This window comes from Lathyrus oleraceus, chromosome 4 (assembly GCF_024323335.1).
Source record: "Lathyrus oleraceus cultivar Zhongwan6 chromosome 4, CAAS_Psat_ZW6_1.0, whole genome shotgun sequence".
Lineage (NCBI taxonomy): Eukaryota > Viridiplantae > Streptophyta > Magnoliopsida > Fabales > Fabaceae > Lathyrus > Lathyrus oleraceus.
The window spans coordinates 133,918,484-133,936,636 of record NC_066582.1 but is presented as its reverse complement, the minus strand read 5'-3'; the positions used below and the strand labels follow the sequence as shown (position 1 = coordinate 133,936,636).

At 38.6% G+C, this 18,153-nt stretch overlaps 1 protein-coding gene across 1 annotated transcript; it reads left to right on the top strand.

Moving 5' to 3' along the window:
• Window positions 1-388: 388 nt before the first annotated feature.
• On the top strand, window positions 389-2,981 carry LOC127074062 (exocyst complex component EXO70B1). The gene has a single exon (XM_051015328.1). The coding sequence runs from the start codon at window positions 709-711 to the stop codon at window positions 2,701-2,703; it is 1,995 nt and encodes a 664-aa protein (XP_050871285.1). The 5' UTR covers window positions 389-708; the 3' UTR covers window positions 2,704-2,981.
• Window positions 2,982-18,153: the final 15,172 nt, after the last annotated feature.

Sequence of the window (18,153 nt, the reverse complement as noted above, 5' to 3'; positions counted from 1 at the left end):
AATATCATTAATATTTTTATAATGAATCAAAAGTATTTTATTCTTTAACATATTTATACCAACAAGACATGAGAATATTTTTTCTCAATGAAACAACCTTTTTCAATAAATTCAGAATCAACCATAATATATTTATTACACTTTTAACAAAAAAATATATATATTTATTACATTATATCTTTTATCATGGGATCATTACTTTTTTATATTTTTAAAATTTTTTTGCTAGAAAATAATTAATATTATTTGATTCAGTCAAAAATAAAAACCAGAAAACCCGTCAAACATATTACAATGAAGGGAAAAAAAATCTTAAAATTATTACAGCGCTTGATTTGTAAGTTATAACCCAAAACCCCCCACAACTTTTGTAACTATCCATTTTCCAACGAGCCGGCCAAACCAACACAAAACAACTGCCTCTCTCTCTCTCTAACTTTTCTTCATCCATTCCCAAACAACACCTAACTCTATCATCCCCTAAAAAAACTATAAAAAATAAATAATCAAATAAATTAATTAAAATCTGACAATATCCGAGAATAATACCCAACGTATCTTCCATTCTATTTTCTATTTTTTTCTTACACCTTCATCACTTCTTTCTATAACCCAATTCCAATACCAAACCCCTTTATTTTACTTCACCATCTTCCACACTACAAAAAAAACTACCAATCCAATACAAACCCTAATTCAATTCCGATCATGGCCGCCACCACCACCACCAGCCTAGGCGGAGGCGCTGGTGGAGACGATCGAGTTCTCGCTACAGCTCAACAGATCCTGAAAAGCCTAAAAGCTCCTAAAGAGGATCGTGAAGACATGCTATTGATTTTCTCCACCTTCGATAACCGTTTATCCGGCATCACTGACCTAATCAACGGTGATGATTCCAAATCCTCCGAGGATGAAGAGCTTGACCGTTTCGAAGCCGCTGAGAAAATTATAATCGATGATTCTTCTCTCTACACCGAGTCTTCTCGTCAATCTACTTCGCTTTTTGATCCTCCTAATGATCCTGTCGAGTATTTTCTCGCTGTTGATGAGATCATTCAGTGGATCGAACATTTCTCGATCTCGCCGGATCATTCAACCGGGAAAACTGATCGGATCATTTTGGATCGTGCTGAGACCGCGATCCAGCTTGCTATGTCGAGGCTCGAGGATGAGTTTCGTCACGTGCTGATTTGTAATACCATCCCGCCGAACGCTGTTAGCCGGTGCAGTACTAACAGGAGGAGTTCCCTCTCTTTCAGTTCCCAAGATGGTGGTATAGATGATAATTCTGGGAGTTTTGGCGAGGATGCCGGTTCTAATAGGTTTCATGAGCGTGGTGTTAGCCTAGGAGATGATTTGTTTGTGGATTTAGTGCGTCCTGAATCGATTCTGAATCTCAAAGATATTATTGATCGTATGGTTAGGTCTGGTTATGAGAGGGAGTGTCTTCAGGTTTATAGTAGTGTTCGTCGTGACGCTTTGATTGAGTGTTTGACTATTCTAGGTGTTGAGAAGATGAGTATTGAAGAGGTTCAGAAGGTTGAGTGGAAGAGTTTGGATGAGAAAATGAAGCATTGGGTGCAAGCTGTTAAAGCTGTTGTTGGGGTTTTGTTGAGTGGGGAGAAAAGGCTTTGTGATAGCCTTTTTGGTGAATTCTATGATTTGAAGGATACATGTTTCAATGAAACTGCTAAAGCCTGTGTCATGATGTTGTTGAATTTCGGTGAAGCCGTTGCCATTTGTAAGAGGTCACCTGAGAAGTTGTTTAGGATATTGGATATGTATGAGGCTTTGAGAGATGCTTTGCCTGATTTGGAAGAAATGGTTTTGGATGCGCTTGTCATCACGGAAGCAAAGGGTGTGCTCAAAGGCCTTGGTGAGGCAGTAAAAGGGACATTTGCTGAATTTGAGAATTGTATTAGGCATGAGACTTCTAGAAAGCCGGTTATAACTGGGGATGTTCATCCTTTGCCTCGGTATGTTATGAATTACCTGAAACTGCTTGTCGATTATAGTGATGCTATGGATTCGCTTTTGGAAATCAGCGAAGAGGCTCTTTATCACTTTAAAAATGATTTGGGGGGTGAGGTTTCACAGTTAGAGGATTTGTCCCCTTTAGGCCGACAAATACTGTTGTTAATGTCTGAACTTGAGCATAATCTTGAGGAAAAATCAAAACTTTATGAAGACATTGCATTGCAGCAGGTGTTTTTGATGAACAATCTCTATTACCTAGTGCGCAAAGTGAAGGACTCGGATCTTAAAGATGTCTTGAGAGAAAAATGGATTCGTAAACGCAGCGTTAAGGTACGACAGTACTCTACAGGATACCTTAGAGTCTCTTGGAGTAAGGCCTTGTCTTGTTTGAAGGATGAAGGGATTGGAGGGAGCTCTAATAGTGCCTCAAAAATGGCTTTGAAGGAGAGGTTCAAGAATTTCAATGCATGTTTTGAAGAAATATACAGGGTTCAGACAGGTTGGAAGGTACCTGATGAGCAGCTTCGTGAAGAGATGCGAATATCTATATCTGAGAGGGTGATTCCTGCATACCGCTCATTTGTAGGGAGATTTAGCTGTCAGCTGGAAGGAAGACATTCAAGCAAATACATTAAGTATTCACCAGAGGATCTAGAGACTTTTTTATTAGATTTATTTGAAGGATCCCCTGCTGTATTGCATCATATAAAGAGAAAGAGTTCATAGTATATTAAAAGATAAGATAAGATGGTTTTGACAGGTGAACTCATTTTATCAGGATTAGTTGAAAAAGTTTTTATGTGTCATGTGTAAACTATCTACCTTCTACCTGGATAGCTGTTTATCTTACAGGTCTTAATGTTAGAGTTGGATTTTTCTCCTGCGAATACTGAAATATCTCTTGTATATATTCATAAGTCTAGTGTCTTGCTCAACTTATTTATGCTGTTATGGGTAATCACTGTCCTTGTGGAAATAATATTCATACAGTCATACAGTACTTATATTTGTTGCCTTGATTGAGTTCTGATCTCATGTAATTAAATATCTTCAATTTGCATAATTTTCAGTTTTCTGTATGAAAGAACTGTGTTTTTCTTACCTGACCTGACAGATTCCATGTTATTTGAACGTATCTTATGTTTAGCTGATAATAATTGGTGAGGAAATAAGACAGGTGTACCAGAAACTGGATCTAAACAAAACATTAAAATATGCTCATGAAATAGGCTTAGATGATTGTCAAAATTATATGTTTGATTATCCAAGAAGAATCAATCAAATAGATCATCACTTAATATAGCATTGTCTGAAACTCTGCTAGAAATAGAATTGAATTAGTATTGGTTGTTTGAAGTTATGGGCCACTGCGGAAAATATGTTATCTGTTTATGCATTTTCTGTTATGGGCCACTGCAGAAAAAGATGTTATCTGTTTATAGATTTTTTAATCTTTCAATGTTTTTTTCTTTCTGTCAAATAGTCTTGCATTGCAGTGTTAGATGCCACATTTGTGCGGCGTTTTCTGCAAAGTTTATGGACCTTTTATATTGTAATAAGTAACTCCAGCTATATGGATATGCTAATTTGTTGTGGCACAGGCTTACCATATAATAAATCTGCAAGAGAAACAAACTCACGAAGGTTTGCGTTTATTTTGGTCCCTTGAATTCAGACATCTTTACTGTCATATGCCTGCCTGCACTGAGACATGAGAGATCAGACATACACATACAACAAAAATTTTCTTAGTAAGTGGATTTGGATACTTGAATGAATTATGAATTAAACTACATCCTAATATTTTATCAATTGAAGTGATTTAGTTAATATTATTATTAGTAAACAGTTTATTTGTTAGTAGTTTTTTTATTAAAAATGTCATGTATACTGCAGTTAGAAGTGTTGTCTCCAAATAAATAATGGGGTATTGTCTCTGGTCACTATTATAAGTAAATTTGATTTTTTTGGTATATTTGACTGTCAATGTATCAAGTTCATATATGAACTAGATATTTTGACAGTCAAATGTATCAAAAAAGTCAAATTTACTTATAATAGTGACCGGAGGGTCTAATTAAGAGAGAGAGTTTTTTGGGATTTGATTGGATAGAGACTATTTTGACACTGGGGTAGATGTCAACCCTTGAAATTTTGTGATAATGTATCGGAACAATTACGATTTAGGAATATTACGGAAGTGTGTTGGAAATGTTGGCATGACGATGGTTGCATATTTGACTCTTTAAGATTTGATGGAAGATAGATCTATTGGTGGCTGATTTAGACAAAGAATAAGTGGAGAGATGAAGTTATTGTGGGTTATTGCATTTTCATTGAGGGGAGTACTCTCTTCATTCCCTGGGGTGTTTTCATACCACGGTGAAAAGTCATAGTTGCTTCTGAAATCTGAAGATAAAATCTGGAGATGGATCTTTAGACATACTTTTTTTACACTCATTAGTGTAAATTGGTGAGTGATTCTTATTTTGTCAAAATTTAGTTTAGAGATGTATCTCCATATTAACATTAGAGAGGGTATGGAAGATGCTTCTTCTAACAACCCTTAATTCAAAACTCGATGAGTTTTCCAGAGATGATCTCTGGAATATGTTTTGTTAGGTCACAAACCAGAAACAGTCAAACTAGAAACAATTACAGAATGTTGGAAAAAAAATTTAATATCACATTTCATTACAAACGGGTGATTCAGGACATCGTAACATCTTTAAAATATCGTCGGTCGATCTTGCAATCGTCGTATCCATTTTAATCGGATCTTTTGATGAATAATGATAAAATGTATTTCACGTAACCTTTAAACTTTCATATGTCTTCAGTTCAAGTTTGTAGAACCATATCTTTCCTTCGTCGTCAATCGAGAGTGAACGATACTCGAGTTTGACCACTCTTCAATTTTTGGATATTGTAGGAGAGTGTCTAGTTTTGGTTTTAGATTGATGAGAGGTGTATCTTCTGAGATCCTAAATTGAAGCGGTGGTTTTGCGTCATTAAAATACATAAATGTAAGATTGACATATGTATTTATTCGTGTGTGTGTGTGTTTTTTAAAAACATCGGGATGAAATACCCCTTATTTATACAAATTTTATATCAATTTGGATCTTAGAAACAATATTTTGTCATCAGAGATATGCATATTTAGACACCTTATTTTTTAGAAAATAAGGATTTTTATAGAGATACACATCCATAAAATCCCCTATGTAGTTATTTTTACAATTAAAATGGGATGTGCCCAGAGATACATATCTATAATCAATCCACAAAGCACTTATTTTTACAATTAAAATGGGATGTGTCCAGAGATACATATCTATAATCAATCCACAAAGCACTGTTCATACAAAATTTTTATATATGCAGGCCCAAATTTTGAAACATGAAAATGTCTAAAAATTACCACCAAATTCTATAACATTAATGTAGAATGTACATTACATATTTCCCAAATTGTATCGAGATTACTTTCAATGACAATATTACTTACAAAAACTGAGTTAGATTGTTATATAAAAATTAAAATGTATCAAAGTATGTGCCACCACGTAAATCTATACCTATCGGTGGTTCCTTCTTTGACCTTTTCTTATCTGATTTTTTTCATTGTCGCTCAATTTGGTGAATTCTTCTATCCTTTCCTGAAAGTGATCTAACCAAGTTTCAGTCTCTTTTGTGAAATGTACCACCCACTCCGATGATGTCTTTGGTATAGGACACTCCGGTTTCAAATAAACTTGAACAAAATATTATATTTGTGAAAGCCACCCAACACACATGATGCGTTAGGATGAATTTTGAGGTGACCTACTCTGAAGTGGAAAATGTTTTCGAGAAACAATATCTTGTCATATCAATACACATCATATCATAAGCACTTGCTATAAGATGTCTCATTTCAGGAAAGCGCGTCTAATTTTTAAATAGTGACGAATCACTAACACAAGGAACAGGAGCCTTGAGAATTGCATCGTAATTTTCTTTTTCCTATAATATAGTGATGTGTATGATTGCCTATGCGTCGTCGAATTTTGTATAAGTTGATGGCGAAAAATTGGTGGTTCTTCTCTCCTTTACTGGGCAAACCCGAAATAACTCAAAAACCACAGTTGTCGTCACATTTAACATCTACAATGTATTCAATGTATTTGTGCATAAAAAATAATATATCTTCAATGTGGATGGTTTTTTGTAACGGTGGGGAGGGGGTGGGGTGGTTTTCTAATGCGAGCTCCCTTGAAAATAATTTTTTTTATATATTTAGGAGTTGGAGAATCCGAAAAATGTGAGTCAACTTGTTCAAAGTAAGAAGTAGATCGTCTCGTAGAATTGTCAGTCTTTGTCGGTTTGACCTTTTTAGGGGCATTTTTAGTTTTATCGGTTTTAAAGGTGGTTTCAAAGTAGTGGTTTTAGAATAGACAATCTACCTCAACTGCTCTTTGATGTGCAATTTCATGTTGTCATCAACTTGGATGAATCTCTCTTGTATCACTTTTCACTCGGTCATGATAGATATGTTTGATTTATCATCATTCATTACACCATCATCATCAAATCAGAGTCTTTTTCAATGAGTGTAAATCTCATCCATATGTATCATTGTGTTGACCTTCACTTTATTTGCAATTAAAGAAGCACATGGAATACCGTTCATCTTCCTAAATGTGCAACTATACTTTGAGTTATCTAAACCTGTTTTATCTATTCGCTTGACTTTGTAAAAAATAAAATCCAATCTCGTCTAAGATATGTTTACAACCAACTTGAATAAATGATGTTGTCTTTAAATCAATGTGTTCTAACACAGTAATACTCCAACAAAAACTTGTTTATATCTCACTATGTTGGTTTCATAGCAATTGGTTCACGGTGTCCCAATCTCGACAAAAATCACCTTTACTGTTTTCCAACCAATTCTTCAGTGTAGCATGTGCAGATTCAACTTTGTTAGTTGTTGTATTGCCAAAGTGTTTAATATGATCAGTCTAGGCACAAACAATTTTCTTCTTCACCTGATCCAAAATAGTATTCTCAATATATTTTAGAAAAATTAGATATCTTGCAGACACCCTCCTGAAATGTATTACAAATTTGTCGTATAACTCTTTCGTGTAAGAATTTATTATATCATTCCAAACATCAATTATTTTTTCTAACACCACACCAGGTTTGACTATTTTTCCATTTCCACCCTTGATTTGTTTGGTGTCTACCGCATGTTTTAGTCGACTTATATAGTAATACATATGATGTAAGAAATACTTTTGCAATCGAATTCATCAATGCGGCATCGCGATCAGTGACAATTACATTTGACATGTTTTCTTTGTCCTTCAACATACTCTTGCTCATTTCCAAAGCCCATGTAACACTGTCTTCTTTTTCAGATTCCAAAAATGCAAAATCCACTAAAAATGTCGTCTTCGTAGAGTAACACCAATAATTTCTAGAAGTGGAAGTCAGTACTTGTTGGTCTTATATGTTGAATCAATTATGAGGGCAATGGGAAATTTGTTGAACAAATTGATGGATTTGGGATGAGTCCAAAATATATCTCGAACAATGACTTTATACTCACAAACTTTGTACCTAGAACATAGTGGTCATCATCCAAAAGCTTCAATAGTTCTTGCATTTCAAATCTTGCACCTCTTATCGCCTTGTTGTTTCGGGCACGCATATTGTATACTTGCTTGATATTTGAAATATTTTGAGGTCTTTTCCATTTCAAATTTGCAAGTATGTTTTTCGGCGCCACCATGTTTAATGTCATGTCCGAAACAAGTTTCTTCTCCTCGGAATAACGCAACATACAATAGGATGACCGACTAGCTTGCGACACAAGGCATGATTATGTATAATATAAACAGCATTAAATTCCCATGTTTCATTTGCCTTATGGTATCCGCGCAATTTAAGCGGATACTCACATTTTTTCGATCTGGTGTCATCATGTTTCAACTTCCTAATCGGTGGTTGAGTTTTGAGAGTGAAGTTGAGTTTGATCATGAGGAAGAAGAACATGCAAGGTGGTGTTTTATTCAATTTCCCACTTGACATTTTCAAATATGCATTTCTAGAATCGTGACTCAGTTGTTAAATAAATCAGCTCAGTGAATAAAAACTCTATAAATGAGTACAATGAGTTTTAAAAAGATACATATCTAAATTCACCCTTGAAAATATACGGATATGCATTTTCGGAGAAGATTTTGACAAAAATGGTGTGACAGATTGAAATACGAGGATTCGTGTGATTTTAGATTTGTCCGAAGATGCATCTCCGGATATTAGTTAGAATACTTTTGAATTTTCAAAAGTGTGAGACGCACAATAGATAGGATGAGTATTATCCTTGATTAAAAGAGATGCTCTTGATTTGAGAATCTTTTACAATGATAGCAATCCAAATACTAATTGCTAGAATTTTTCAAAGACCTATCTGAAAGAAAATCAACCAGAAGTTTTTGATTACTTATGGATTCAAAAGTTGAAAACATGAAAATAGAGGTAGCACTAAAATTCAAAAAGAGAAGAAAAAATAGTAACATCTCAAAATAAAAAAGAAACAGAACATAACTAAAAATAAAGATAAAATGATATACATATGTGACCGGTCACCATTTCCATTGAATTTCCGCCGCTAATCCGACATATTTTCATCACCTTGGTAAGATTTATGTTTGTTTTTAGTTGCATTTGAGTCAATTAGCAGGTTTTGTTGGTTTGGTATTGCATTGCATTCGATTACGAGTTTATGTCAAAAAGATCTCGTTGATGCTTCGTTTGGTAGTGTCATTGTTACAGGTTTAAAAGCAAGAATGGTGAAGTTCTGGACACTCTGAAGGACAAAAATATGAAAAAACAGCAGGTCAACACGGGCACCCGTGTGCCACAACACTGCCCGTGTTGTTGATCAAGCAGAGCAGAGAGGGAGCAGAAAAACAGAGATCAACACGGCCACCTGTGTGCCACTACACGGCCGTGTTGATTAAAACAGTGCATTAACACGGGCACCCGTGTGTAGGGACACGGCCCGTGTTGTTGCCACTGTAACTTATGCTGAAAAGAATTAATGATGAAGAACAACACGGCCACCCGTGTGCCACCACACGGCCGTGTTGATTGTACGCAGCTTGGAAAACCTAATTTTTGCTGTGTGAACCGATTCTGCTCATTAAGGGTAGTTTGGACCTTTAGCTTGGAAGAGAGTCATCTGAAGCTATAAGAAGGCTTGGAAGAGAAAGAAGAAGGGGAGCTTTTGACAGACGAACGAAAGCATTGCATTGGAGAAGATAGCGCATACGACGGATTTGAAGACGGCGAGATTCAAGGGTATCAACCATTGAAGATCAAACTCTCCTAATTCTTTGTAATGTCTAATCTTTACTTTATGAGTTCTTTAAGTACTATGAGAGGCTAAACCCCCTGATGCTAGGGGGTGGTCCTGATGTTATCGTATGCTATGAATTTGAACCAATGATTTCTTGATTACTATGTTACGTATTTCAATTCAATTGTGTGATGTTATTATGCTTTTGTATCGGACAAATACAAATTAATCTATGACTTCCAATAACAGGATTGTAATTGGTAGGGTTTTCACACAACTTGGTTTATGAATGCATCATCTAGGACTAGTAACTTTCGTAAATCACCGTAAACCTTGATATTTTGTATGATTAAAACCAATGATTAATTGAATGGACATTTGAGTAAGAATTGGTAGTTTAATAGTTTCTTCCTTAAGGACTTAAGTAAGAACATTCTGAGGTTAGGTGATTGAATGTATCATATGTATTAAGGAAATCGGGACTGAATTCATAACCGATTAACTCAACCACTCACCCTAGCATCTTTTATCTTAATCAATTATTTTTACTATTTTTGTGTCTACTATTATAAATTCCAAAACAACCAAACCATTATCTTTTTGTTCTGATAGAATCAAATTAAAATAAGTAATTCCTACGCAATCCTTGAGATCGATACTTAGAAATAAAACTCCTTATTACTACATCGGTAAAAATAGTACACTTGCTATTTTTCCGATCAAGTTTTTGGCGCCGTTGTCGGGGATTGCCAAATTACATATTTTAGTTTCTATTCTATCGATATTTTGTTGCTTGCCAACCAAAATTTTATCTGTGACAATTTTGTTATTCAATTCTAATTTTTGTCTAACTTGTTTATGCGAGGTAAGGCCTCAGCGGATTTTCCTTTTGATGCAGATCCAGAAGGAACTCTTCGCGCTCGACTTCGACAAGCTAATAGAAAGAAACTGGAATTAGCAGAGAAAGCGGAGGAAGAAGTCGTTTCAGTGCACTCAGAGAATTCAGATTCAGACACGGAAACAGTTCCTGAAATCATGGCTGCTAATCCACCACCACCAGAGAGACTCCTCGGTGACTATGGTGGAACCAACACCCCGGGTGGTCGTATGACAATTGTCAACCAACCAGTTACTGTGGAACAATTCCAGCTGCATCCCAGCACCATTAATCAACTCGAAAGAAGGTCCTTCTCTGGAAGAGTGAATGAAGATGCCAACAAGCATCTGCAAAGATTTTTAACCATGAGCACAACACTGAAAATGCCTGAACATAGTGAAGAAGCAGTCTGACTTCGTATGTTCCCATTCACTTTAGCAGATGAGGCTGAAGAGTGGTTTTATTCCTTACCTGCTGGTAGTATCACTACATGGGAGCACATGGAAACAACATTCTTGCAAGAGTATTTTCCCGCATCTGTGTCATTGCGGAAAATATATGAGATCCTAAACTTCAAACAAAAGGAGGGTGAGTCACTAGGAGATGCCTACAAACGATTCAAGAGAATCCTAGTGGCTTGTCCTACTCACAACATGGATGAAACTGAACAAATGCAAATGTTCGTCAATGGTCTTCGAATTCAAACAAGACAAATCCTTGATTCAGCAGCTGGTGGCTCAGCCAACTTTGCAACAGCCACCGGTATGAAGAAGATAATTTAAGCTATTGCCTCGAACGAGCATTTAGAGTTATATGACAGGGTATCAAGCAAATCTGCAGTTATTGACTTGAAGCTTGAGACAAATAAACAGGTAAAAATTGAAGAAGCTGTTGCTGCAGAGGTAGAGAAAAGGTTGAGAGCACTAAACATAGGTGCTCAGAAAGTGGCTCAAGTGCAACAGGCACCGAGTGAAGTGTGTGACATTTGCAATGGACCACACAATATTGTTCATTGTTTTGCAACACCGCAACAGATCAAAGATATAAAAATTTTAAAGTAGAACAATCCCTACTCCAACACATACAATCCGGGGTGGAAAAATCATCCCAATTTTGCATGGAAAGACCAAAGAGGGAACGTGCAACAGCAGGCACAGGGTCAATATCAAAATCAATATCAGCAGCAGCAACAACAGGTACCTAAGAAGGCAGATTGGGAGATCGCAATTGAAAAAATGGCAGCTCACAACATCCAATTCCAAGAGGAGACTCGAAATAATCAGAAAAACACTACAGCATCCATAAAAAATCTTGAAATTCAGATGGGTCAAATTGCCCAACAGTTAGCTTCAAACTCCCATGCACCTGGCACACTTCCTAGTGGGACAATCGTTAATCCCCGTGATCAGAGTCACATTAAAGCTATGGTCACCAGAAAAGGAAAGGCTAAGGAACCACAAGTTGACGAACAGGCTGAAGAAGAGGGATTGTTGGAAGTTGACTTGGAGATTAGAGAAGAGCCAAAACAAACTGAAGAAGTGGCAGTCAAGCCGACAAGCCAGCAAGAAAAACAAAAACCAAAGATCATTCTTCCTTTTCCGACAAGAACAAAGAAGAAAGATCTCCATGAATTTTTTTTTGAGAAATGCTTAGAATTATTCAAGAAGCTCGAGATCAACATACCATTTGCTGAAGCTCTGGAACAGATGCCGATCTACGCCAAATTCATGAAAGACATCATATCAAAGAAAAGGTCGATCGACAGCGAGCCAATTATGCTAACTGAAACTTGTAGTGCTATTTTGCAGGGCCTAAAAATTCCGATCAAGAAAAAAGATAGAGGTGCAGTCACTATTCCTTGTAGCATTGGAGATAGATCCTTCAAAAAGGCACTGATTGATTTGGGAGCAAGTGTGAGTCTAATGCCCCTCTCAATTTACAAAAAACTTGAGTTAGGGGAGGTGCAGGATACTCGCATGACATTGCAGTTTGCGGATCATTCTATGAAGAGACCCTATGGTATAGCAACAGATGTTCTGGTGAAGATTGATAAATTTGTATTCCCGGTGGATTTTGTGATACTCGAGATGCCGGAAGATGAGGAGATTCCTCTCATATTGGGAAGACCTTTCCTGGAAACAGGAAGATGCATGATAGATATTGAGGAAGGAACCATGACCCTTAAAGTTTATGATGAAAAGATCAAAATTGATGTGAGGGATACTATGAAATTCAAGGATGACGAAGGGGCGAGTAAAAGTATTGAAGTGCTAGATATAGTTTTTGCTCAATCTATGCAGATTACAACACCCAAGCTTCCTTTGGAAAGAGTTTTGAGTTTATCTATTGTTGAGGATACTGAAGGAATTGATGAGAAAGAATCCGAAGTGGTAGTAATGTTAAAGGAACAACCGCCTTGGGTTCGCTCCCGACCGCAACAGTGGGAGGAGCTTCGACCTAAAACATCTTCAGAATCAAAACAGGATATAAAAAAGGGGATAGAGTTGAAACAATTACCAGAACATCTCAAATATGTTTTTCTTGACAATGAGGAAAAATGTCCGGCAATCATCAATTCAGGCTTGAGAGAGACCCAAGAAGGAGAGCTAATCAAAGTCCTAAAGAAATACAAGGGTGCTATTGGATGGACGATGGACGTTTAAAAGGAATCAACCCGACAATGTGTATGCACAAGATTTTGATGGAGGATGATCAGAAACCGGTCGTCCAACCTCAAAGACGATTGAATCCGGCTATGAAAGAAGTTGTTCGCAAGGAGGTTGTGAAACTTTTAGATGCGGGGTTAATTTACCCAATATCTGATAGTTCGTGGGTAAGCCCAGTTCATGTGGTACCAAAGAAGGGAGGGACAACTGTGATAAAAAATGAGAAAAATGAGTTGATCCCCACCCGTACTGTTACAGGATGGAGAGTTTGCATAGACTATAGAAGACTGAACACTGCTACAAGGAAGGACCATTTTCCTTTACCTTTTATCGATCAGATGTTGGAAAGATTGGTAGGTCATGATTTCTACTGTTTTTTGGATGGGTACTCAGGGTACAACCAAATTGCGGTGGCACCTGAGGATCAAGAAAAAACAGCATTCACATGCCCATACGGAATCTTTGCTTATAGAAGAATGTCATTTGGTTTATGCAACGCACCTGCGACATTTCAGAGGTGTATGACATCCATATTTTCCGATATGCTTGAAAAGCACATGGAAGTGTTTATGGATGATTTTTCGGTTTTTGGATCTTCTTTCGAAAATTGTTTGTATAATCTGTCACTTATGCTGGAACGGTGTCAACAAACCAATCTAATTCTGAATTGGGAAAAGTGTCACTTCATGGTGAGAGAAGGGATAGTACTAGGTCATAAAATTTCCCATCAAGGGATAGAAGTTGACAAGGCAAAAGTGGAAGTGATCGTCAATCTACCTCACCCTGTGAATGAGAAAGGTATACGGAGTTTCTTGGGACATGCAGGATTCTATAGTAGGTTCATCAAAGATTTCTCCAAGATCGCAAAACCTTTGACTAGCCTGCTTGTGAAGGATACTCCGTTTCTGTTTGACAAAAAGTGCGACGAAGCCTTCGAGATTCTGAAAAATAAATTGGTGTCTGCTCCTATAGTGATCTCGCCTGACTGGTCTTTACCCTTTGAGATAATGTGCGATGCGAGCGATATAGCAGTAGAGGCTGTCTTGGGGCAAAGAAAAGACAAACGCCTCCACGTCATCTACTATGCTAGCCATGTGTTGAATCCAGCCCAGATGAATTATGCAACCACAAAGAAGGAGTTACTGGCTGTGGTTTATGCCTTTGACAAATTTTGGCAATACTTGTTGGGAACAAAGTTAATTGTTTATACTGACCATGCTGCGTTGAAATATCTTTTTTCTAAACAGGACTCGAAGCCAAGGCTGCTCAGATGGATCTTGCTGTTGCAAGAATTTGACCTTGAAATTCGAGACAAAAAGGGGAGTGAAAACACCGTTGCTGACCATCTGTCCCGAATGTCTCCGATTGAAGAGACGGAAGAGGAACATCCCATAAAGGACGAATTTATAGATGAAAGAATCCTCGCGGTGGTGGGTGTTCCTTGGTTTGCTGACTATGCAAACTACCTGGTAGGTGGTATAATTCCTGACGATTTTGATTATAACAAAAAGAAAAAGTTTCTTCATGATTGCAGGTTCTATTTGTGGGACGAACCATTCTTGTATAAGAAAGGGGTAGACGGACTAATTCGTCGATGTGTCCCTGAGGAAGAACAAAATGAAGTCTTAAAGGCTTGTCATGACTCAGATTATGGGGGACACTTTAGTGGAGACAGGACAGTCGCAAAAGTCCTCCAATTCGGGTTGTACTGGCCCACGTTGTTTAAGGATGCCCAAGTCGTGGTGAAGGAATGTGACAGATGCCAACGGACAGGAAATATCTCTAGAAAGAATCAGATGCCTCAAAAGGACATGCTTGAAGTGGAATTATTTGATGTTTGGGGAATAGACTTTATGGGGCCATTTCCACCCTCATTTGGGAAAAATTATATTCTGGTGGTTGTGGACTACGTTTCCAAATGGGTGGAAGCCGTAGCTCTCCCCTCTAATGACGCTAGAGCAGTGGTAAGCTTCCTTAAACAAAATATCTTCTCCAGGTTTGGTGTGCCTCGAGCACTTATCAGTGATGAAGGAACACATTTCTTGAATAAGCTCATGGAGAACTTATTGAAGAAATATAATGTGAAGCACAAGATTGCCGCACCATATCATCCCCAAACGAGTGGGCAAGTTGAAGTGTCTAATCGGCAAATTAAAAAGATTCTGGAAAAAACAGTCAGTGCTTCACGGAAAGATTGGGCAATCAAATTGGATGACGCGCTATGGGCGTACCGAACCACTTTCAAAACACCAATTGGCATGTCTCTGTATCAGCTGATTTATGGTAAGGCTTGTCATCTTCCTTTGGAATTGGAGCACAAAGCCTTTTGGGCATCCAAGTTCTTAAATTGTGATCTTGCAAAAGCCGGTGAATCCCGAATTCTTCAACTTCACGAGTTAGAAGAATTTCCTAATCAGGCATATGAGAATGCAAAGATGTACAAGGAGCAAACACAGAAGTGGCATGATCAGAGAATCATCAGGAAAGATTTTTGGGAAGGACAACTGGTATTTTTGTTCAATTCGCGGCTCAAGTTGTTTCCCGGGAAATTAAAGTCCAGATGGTCCGGGCCATTTGTCGTGCATAAGGTTTTTCCCACGGAGCAATAGAGATTAAGAACCAAGATAATGGAGATGTATTCAAGGTGAATGGCCAGAGGCTGAAGCCATATTACAGAGGCTAACAACCGGGTTTGATTGACCATATGCGCCTCGCCTAATGAGGTGGGCAACCGTCGAGCCATGCGACGTTAAACGAAGCGCTTCGTGGGAGGCAACCCACGTGTTCGATTGCTAACTTATTTTATTTTTTCTATTATTTTATGTATGGGTGTGAAATGTTGTTGCAGGTAAGGAGAAAGGATGCCATAATCATAATCACGTCGCAGCGACAGGATGCCAGACCAAAGAAGCATTTCCGAATTCAGAAAATGTGAAAAACAGGGGCATCCACACGGCCACCTGTGTGCTGACACACAGCCGTGTTAAGTAAAACAGTGAGTTAACACGGGCGCCCGTGTGCTGACACACGGCCGTGTTAATTAAAACAGAAGATTAACACGGGTGCCCGTGTGCAGGAACACGGCCGTGTTGGTTGTAACGGGTAAAATTTTCAAATTTTTTGATTTTGGGTATTTTAAGTAATGGGCCCCACTTGCTATTATCTATCTTCCTCACCACTCATTCTCACTTTTTCTGATTTTGGCAACCTCTCTCTCCCACTTCCTCCATTGTTAACCTAGCTTCCATCAAACTAAGCTTCACTTTTCTCACAGCTCCACTCACTTTCACATCCACTCACCTTCACAAAAAGTGTTCCCCTCGCTGTCCTCTACACAGTGACGGTTGCAGTTTTCACTAACCTTTTCGTTGGATTTTGAGAAAATTTTGTCAGGTACCAGTATGCCTCCAAAGCGTGCAAGCAAGGAGAAGGAGGTAGCCACGTCCTCTCGACCAAAGCAACGGGTTAGACGCTCTACAAACCCTCATGGCATTTTGTTTGATCAACCGGATCATCAAGAGAGGTATGTCATTTTAGCCAAACGTAAGCTTATTCTGACCAGATATATGTGTGATGCCACCCTGGATGAGTTAGGTTTGAAAGAAGAGGTGCACCGCATGTTCCACAACATTGGTATGTTGGAATACATGCAATATGAAGCACCGACCTTCGCTCGGATCACCCTTGAATTCTTGAGTACGGTTGAGTTCAAGATGAGGAGAAGGTGGAAAGGGTCGGAGTTGGAGTTTTATGGGCAAATTACTTTCCGCCTGTTTGATGAAGATCATGAGTTATCAATTGCGGAACTGGGGAGTATTCTGAAACTCCCGGTATCTGGACCCGGATCCCCTCCGGACACTTTTTCTGCTGTTGATTTCTGGCAAGCTATTACAGGTAAAACTGGGTATAACCCCAGCTCGGGAAAGGCTTCTGGAATTCATAACCCGTGCTTCAGGTATGCACAGAAAGGGTTAGCATACACCTTGTTCGGACGGGGTGATAGTAGTGGGGTTGCAGCAAAGAGAGGATTATATTTTCTGTATTACATGGCTCATAATGAGCGAATCAATGCAACGGCTTTCGCCGCCAATCATCTGAAACAGGTTGGCAATGCAACTACTGGGGATATTTCTGTAGGTGGTATGATCACGCAGATTGCGGGCCACTTCGGGTATGATTAACTTCTGATGGAAGAGATTGCAGTAATGGGCAAGAATAGGATTGACATGCACACGCTAGTCAATCAACAAATGATTGCCATCAGACCGACTCATTACGCTCTGATGGTTCACAATGTGGAAGTGCTCGCACTACCTGCACCTGGGTCCATTAGCATTGCCAATGCTGCTAATTGGTTGTACACAGGTTCAGCCCAAGCGGTAGGGGAAGATACACAGTTTGACCATGACCTTTCAGGTGAGGACATGGAAGAAGACGAGAGGCAAGCTACCCACGGTATGCCACCCCCACATGATTCGAGCCTACCGGGTGAAGGCTCCTCTTTTATGTCTCAGGATCAGTGGGGTTGGATCCAGACGGAGATGGGAACTCTCCGCACCGAGCAGACCAGGCAAGGTGCGGAACTTGATAGACAGAGTGTGGAACTGTTCCGAAAAGGGACAGTCATGGATGACATGCAGGCCATGATGCAACGTCTGATGTTGCATTTCCCGCACGATCCTCCGCCTCCTCCTCAACAGTGAGCACTGTAAGTCCCCTTCGTGTTTGAATTTAAACATTGAGGTCAATGTTTAGGTCAAGTGTGGGGGGGTTTTTCTCCTTTCATGTTTTATTTTCTTTCAATTTGTTTTGTTTTTGTTAAGTTATCATTATACTAGTATGTTTGTTTGTTTTGTTTGTTTTCTGTTCTTTTGGACCTACTGTGTGTACAGGGTGATGAGAAACGGTTGGACGAGCCCGGGATAAATGGTAGTGGATGAATGACACCCCTCAAACTTAGGCTGATAAGGCACCCCGGAAGTTGATGCAACCTTGAGAAAAGAAGTCGAACACATTTTGGGGACACCGGACCAAGAAAGCGGTATAGAAAGACCAAGTCAGGAAAGAACCACATAACACGAAGAGATTTCAGAGCTTGCAAGCTAACCAACATGGTGAGATCACAAAAAGCCAAACACGAAATATCAACATGAGAGTTCAGCCAGGTATGACTTTATCACTCTGATTTTGCGTATGTCCTGTTGACACGTCACAACATGACAACACACACTGAGGCAAGTTGTTTGTTTAGCCAGGGCCTTTCTAGCCATCCCTTTATG

What these genes read in the sequence shown, in the direction of transcription:
- LOC127074062 (XM_051015328.1), top strand. Translation starts at nt 709, where the DNA reads ATGGCCGCCACCACCACCACCAGCCTAGGCGGAGGCGCTGGTGGAGAC.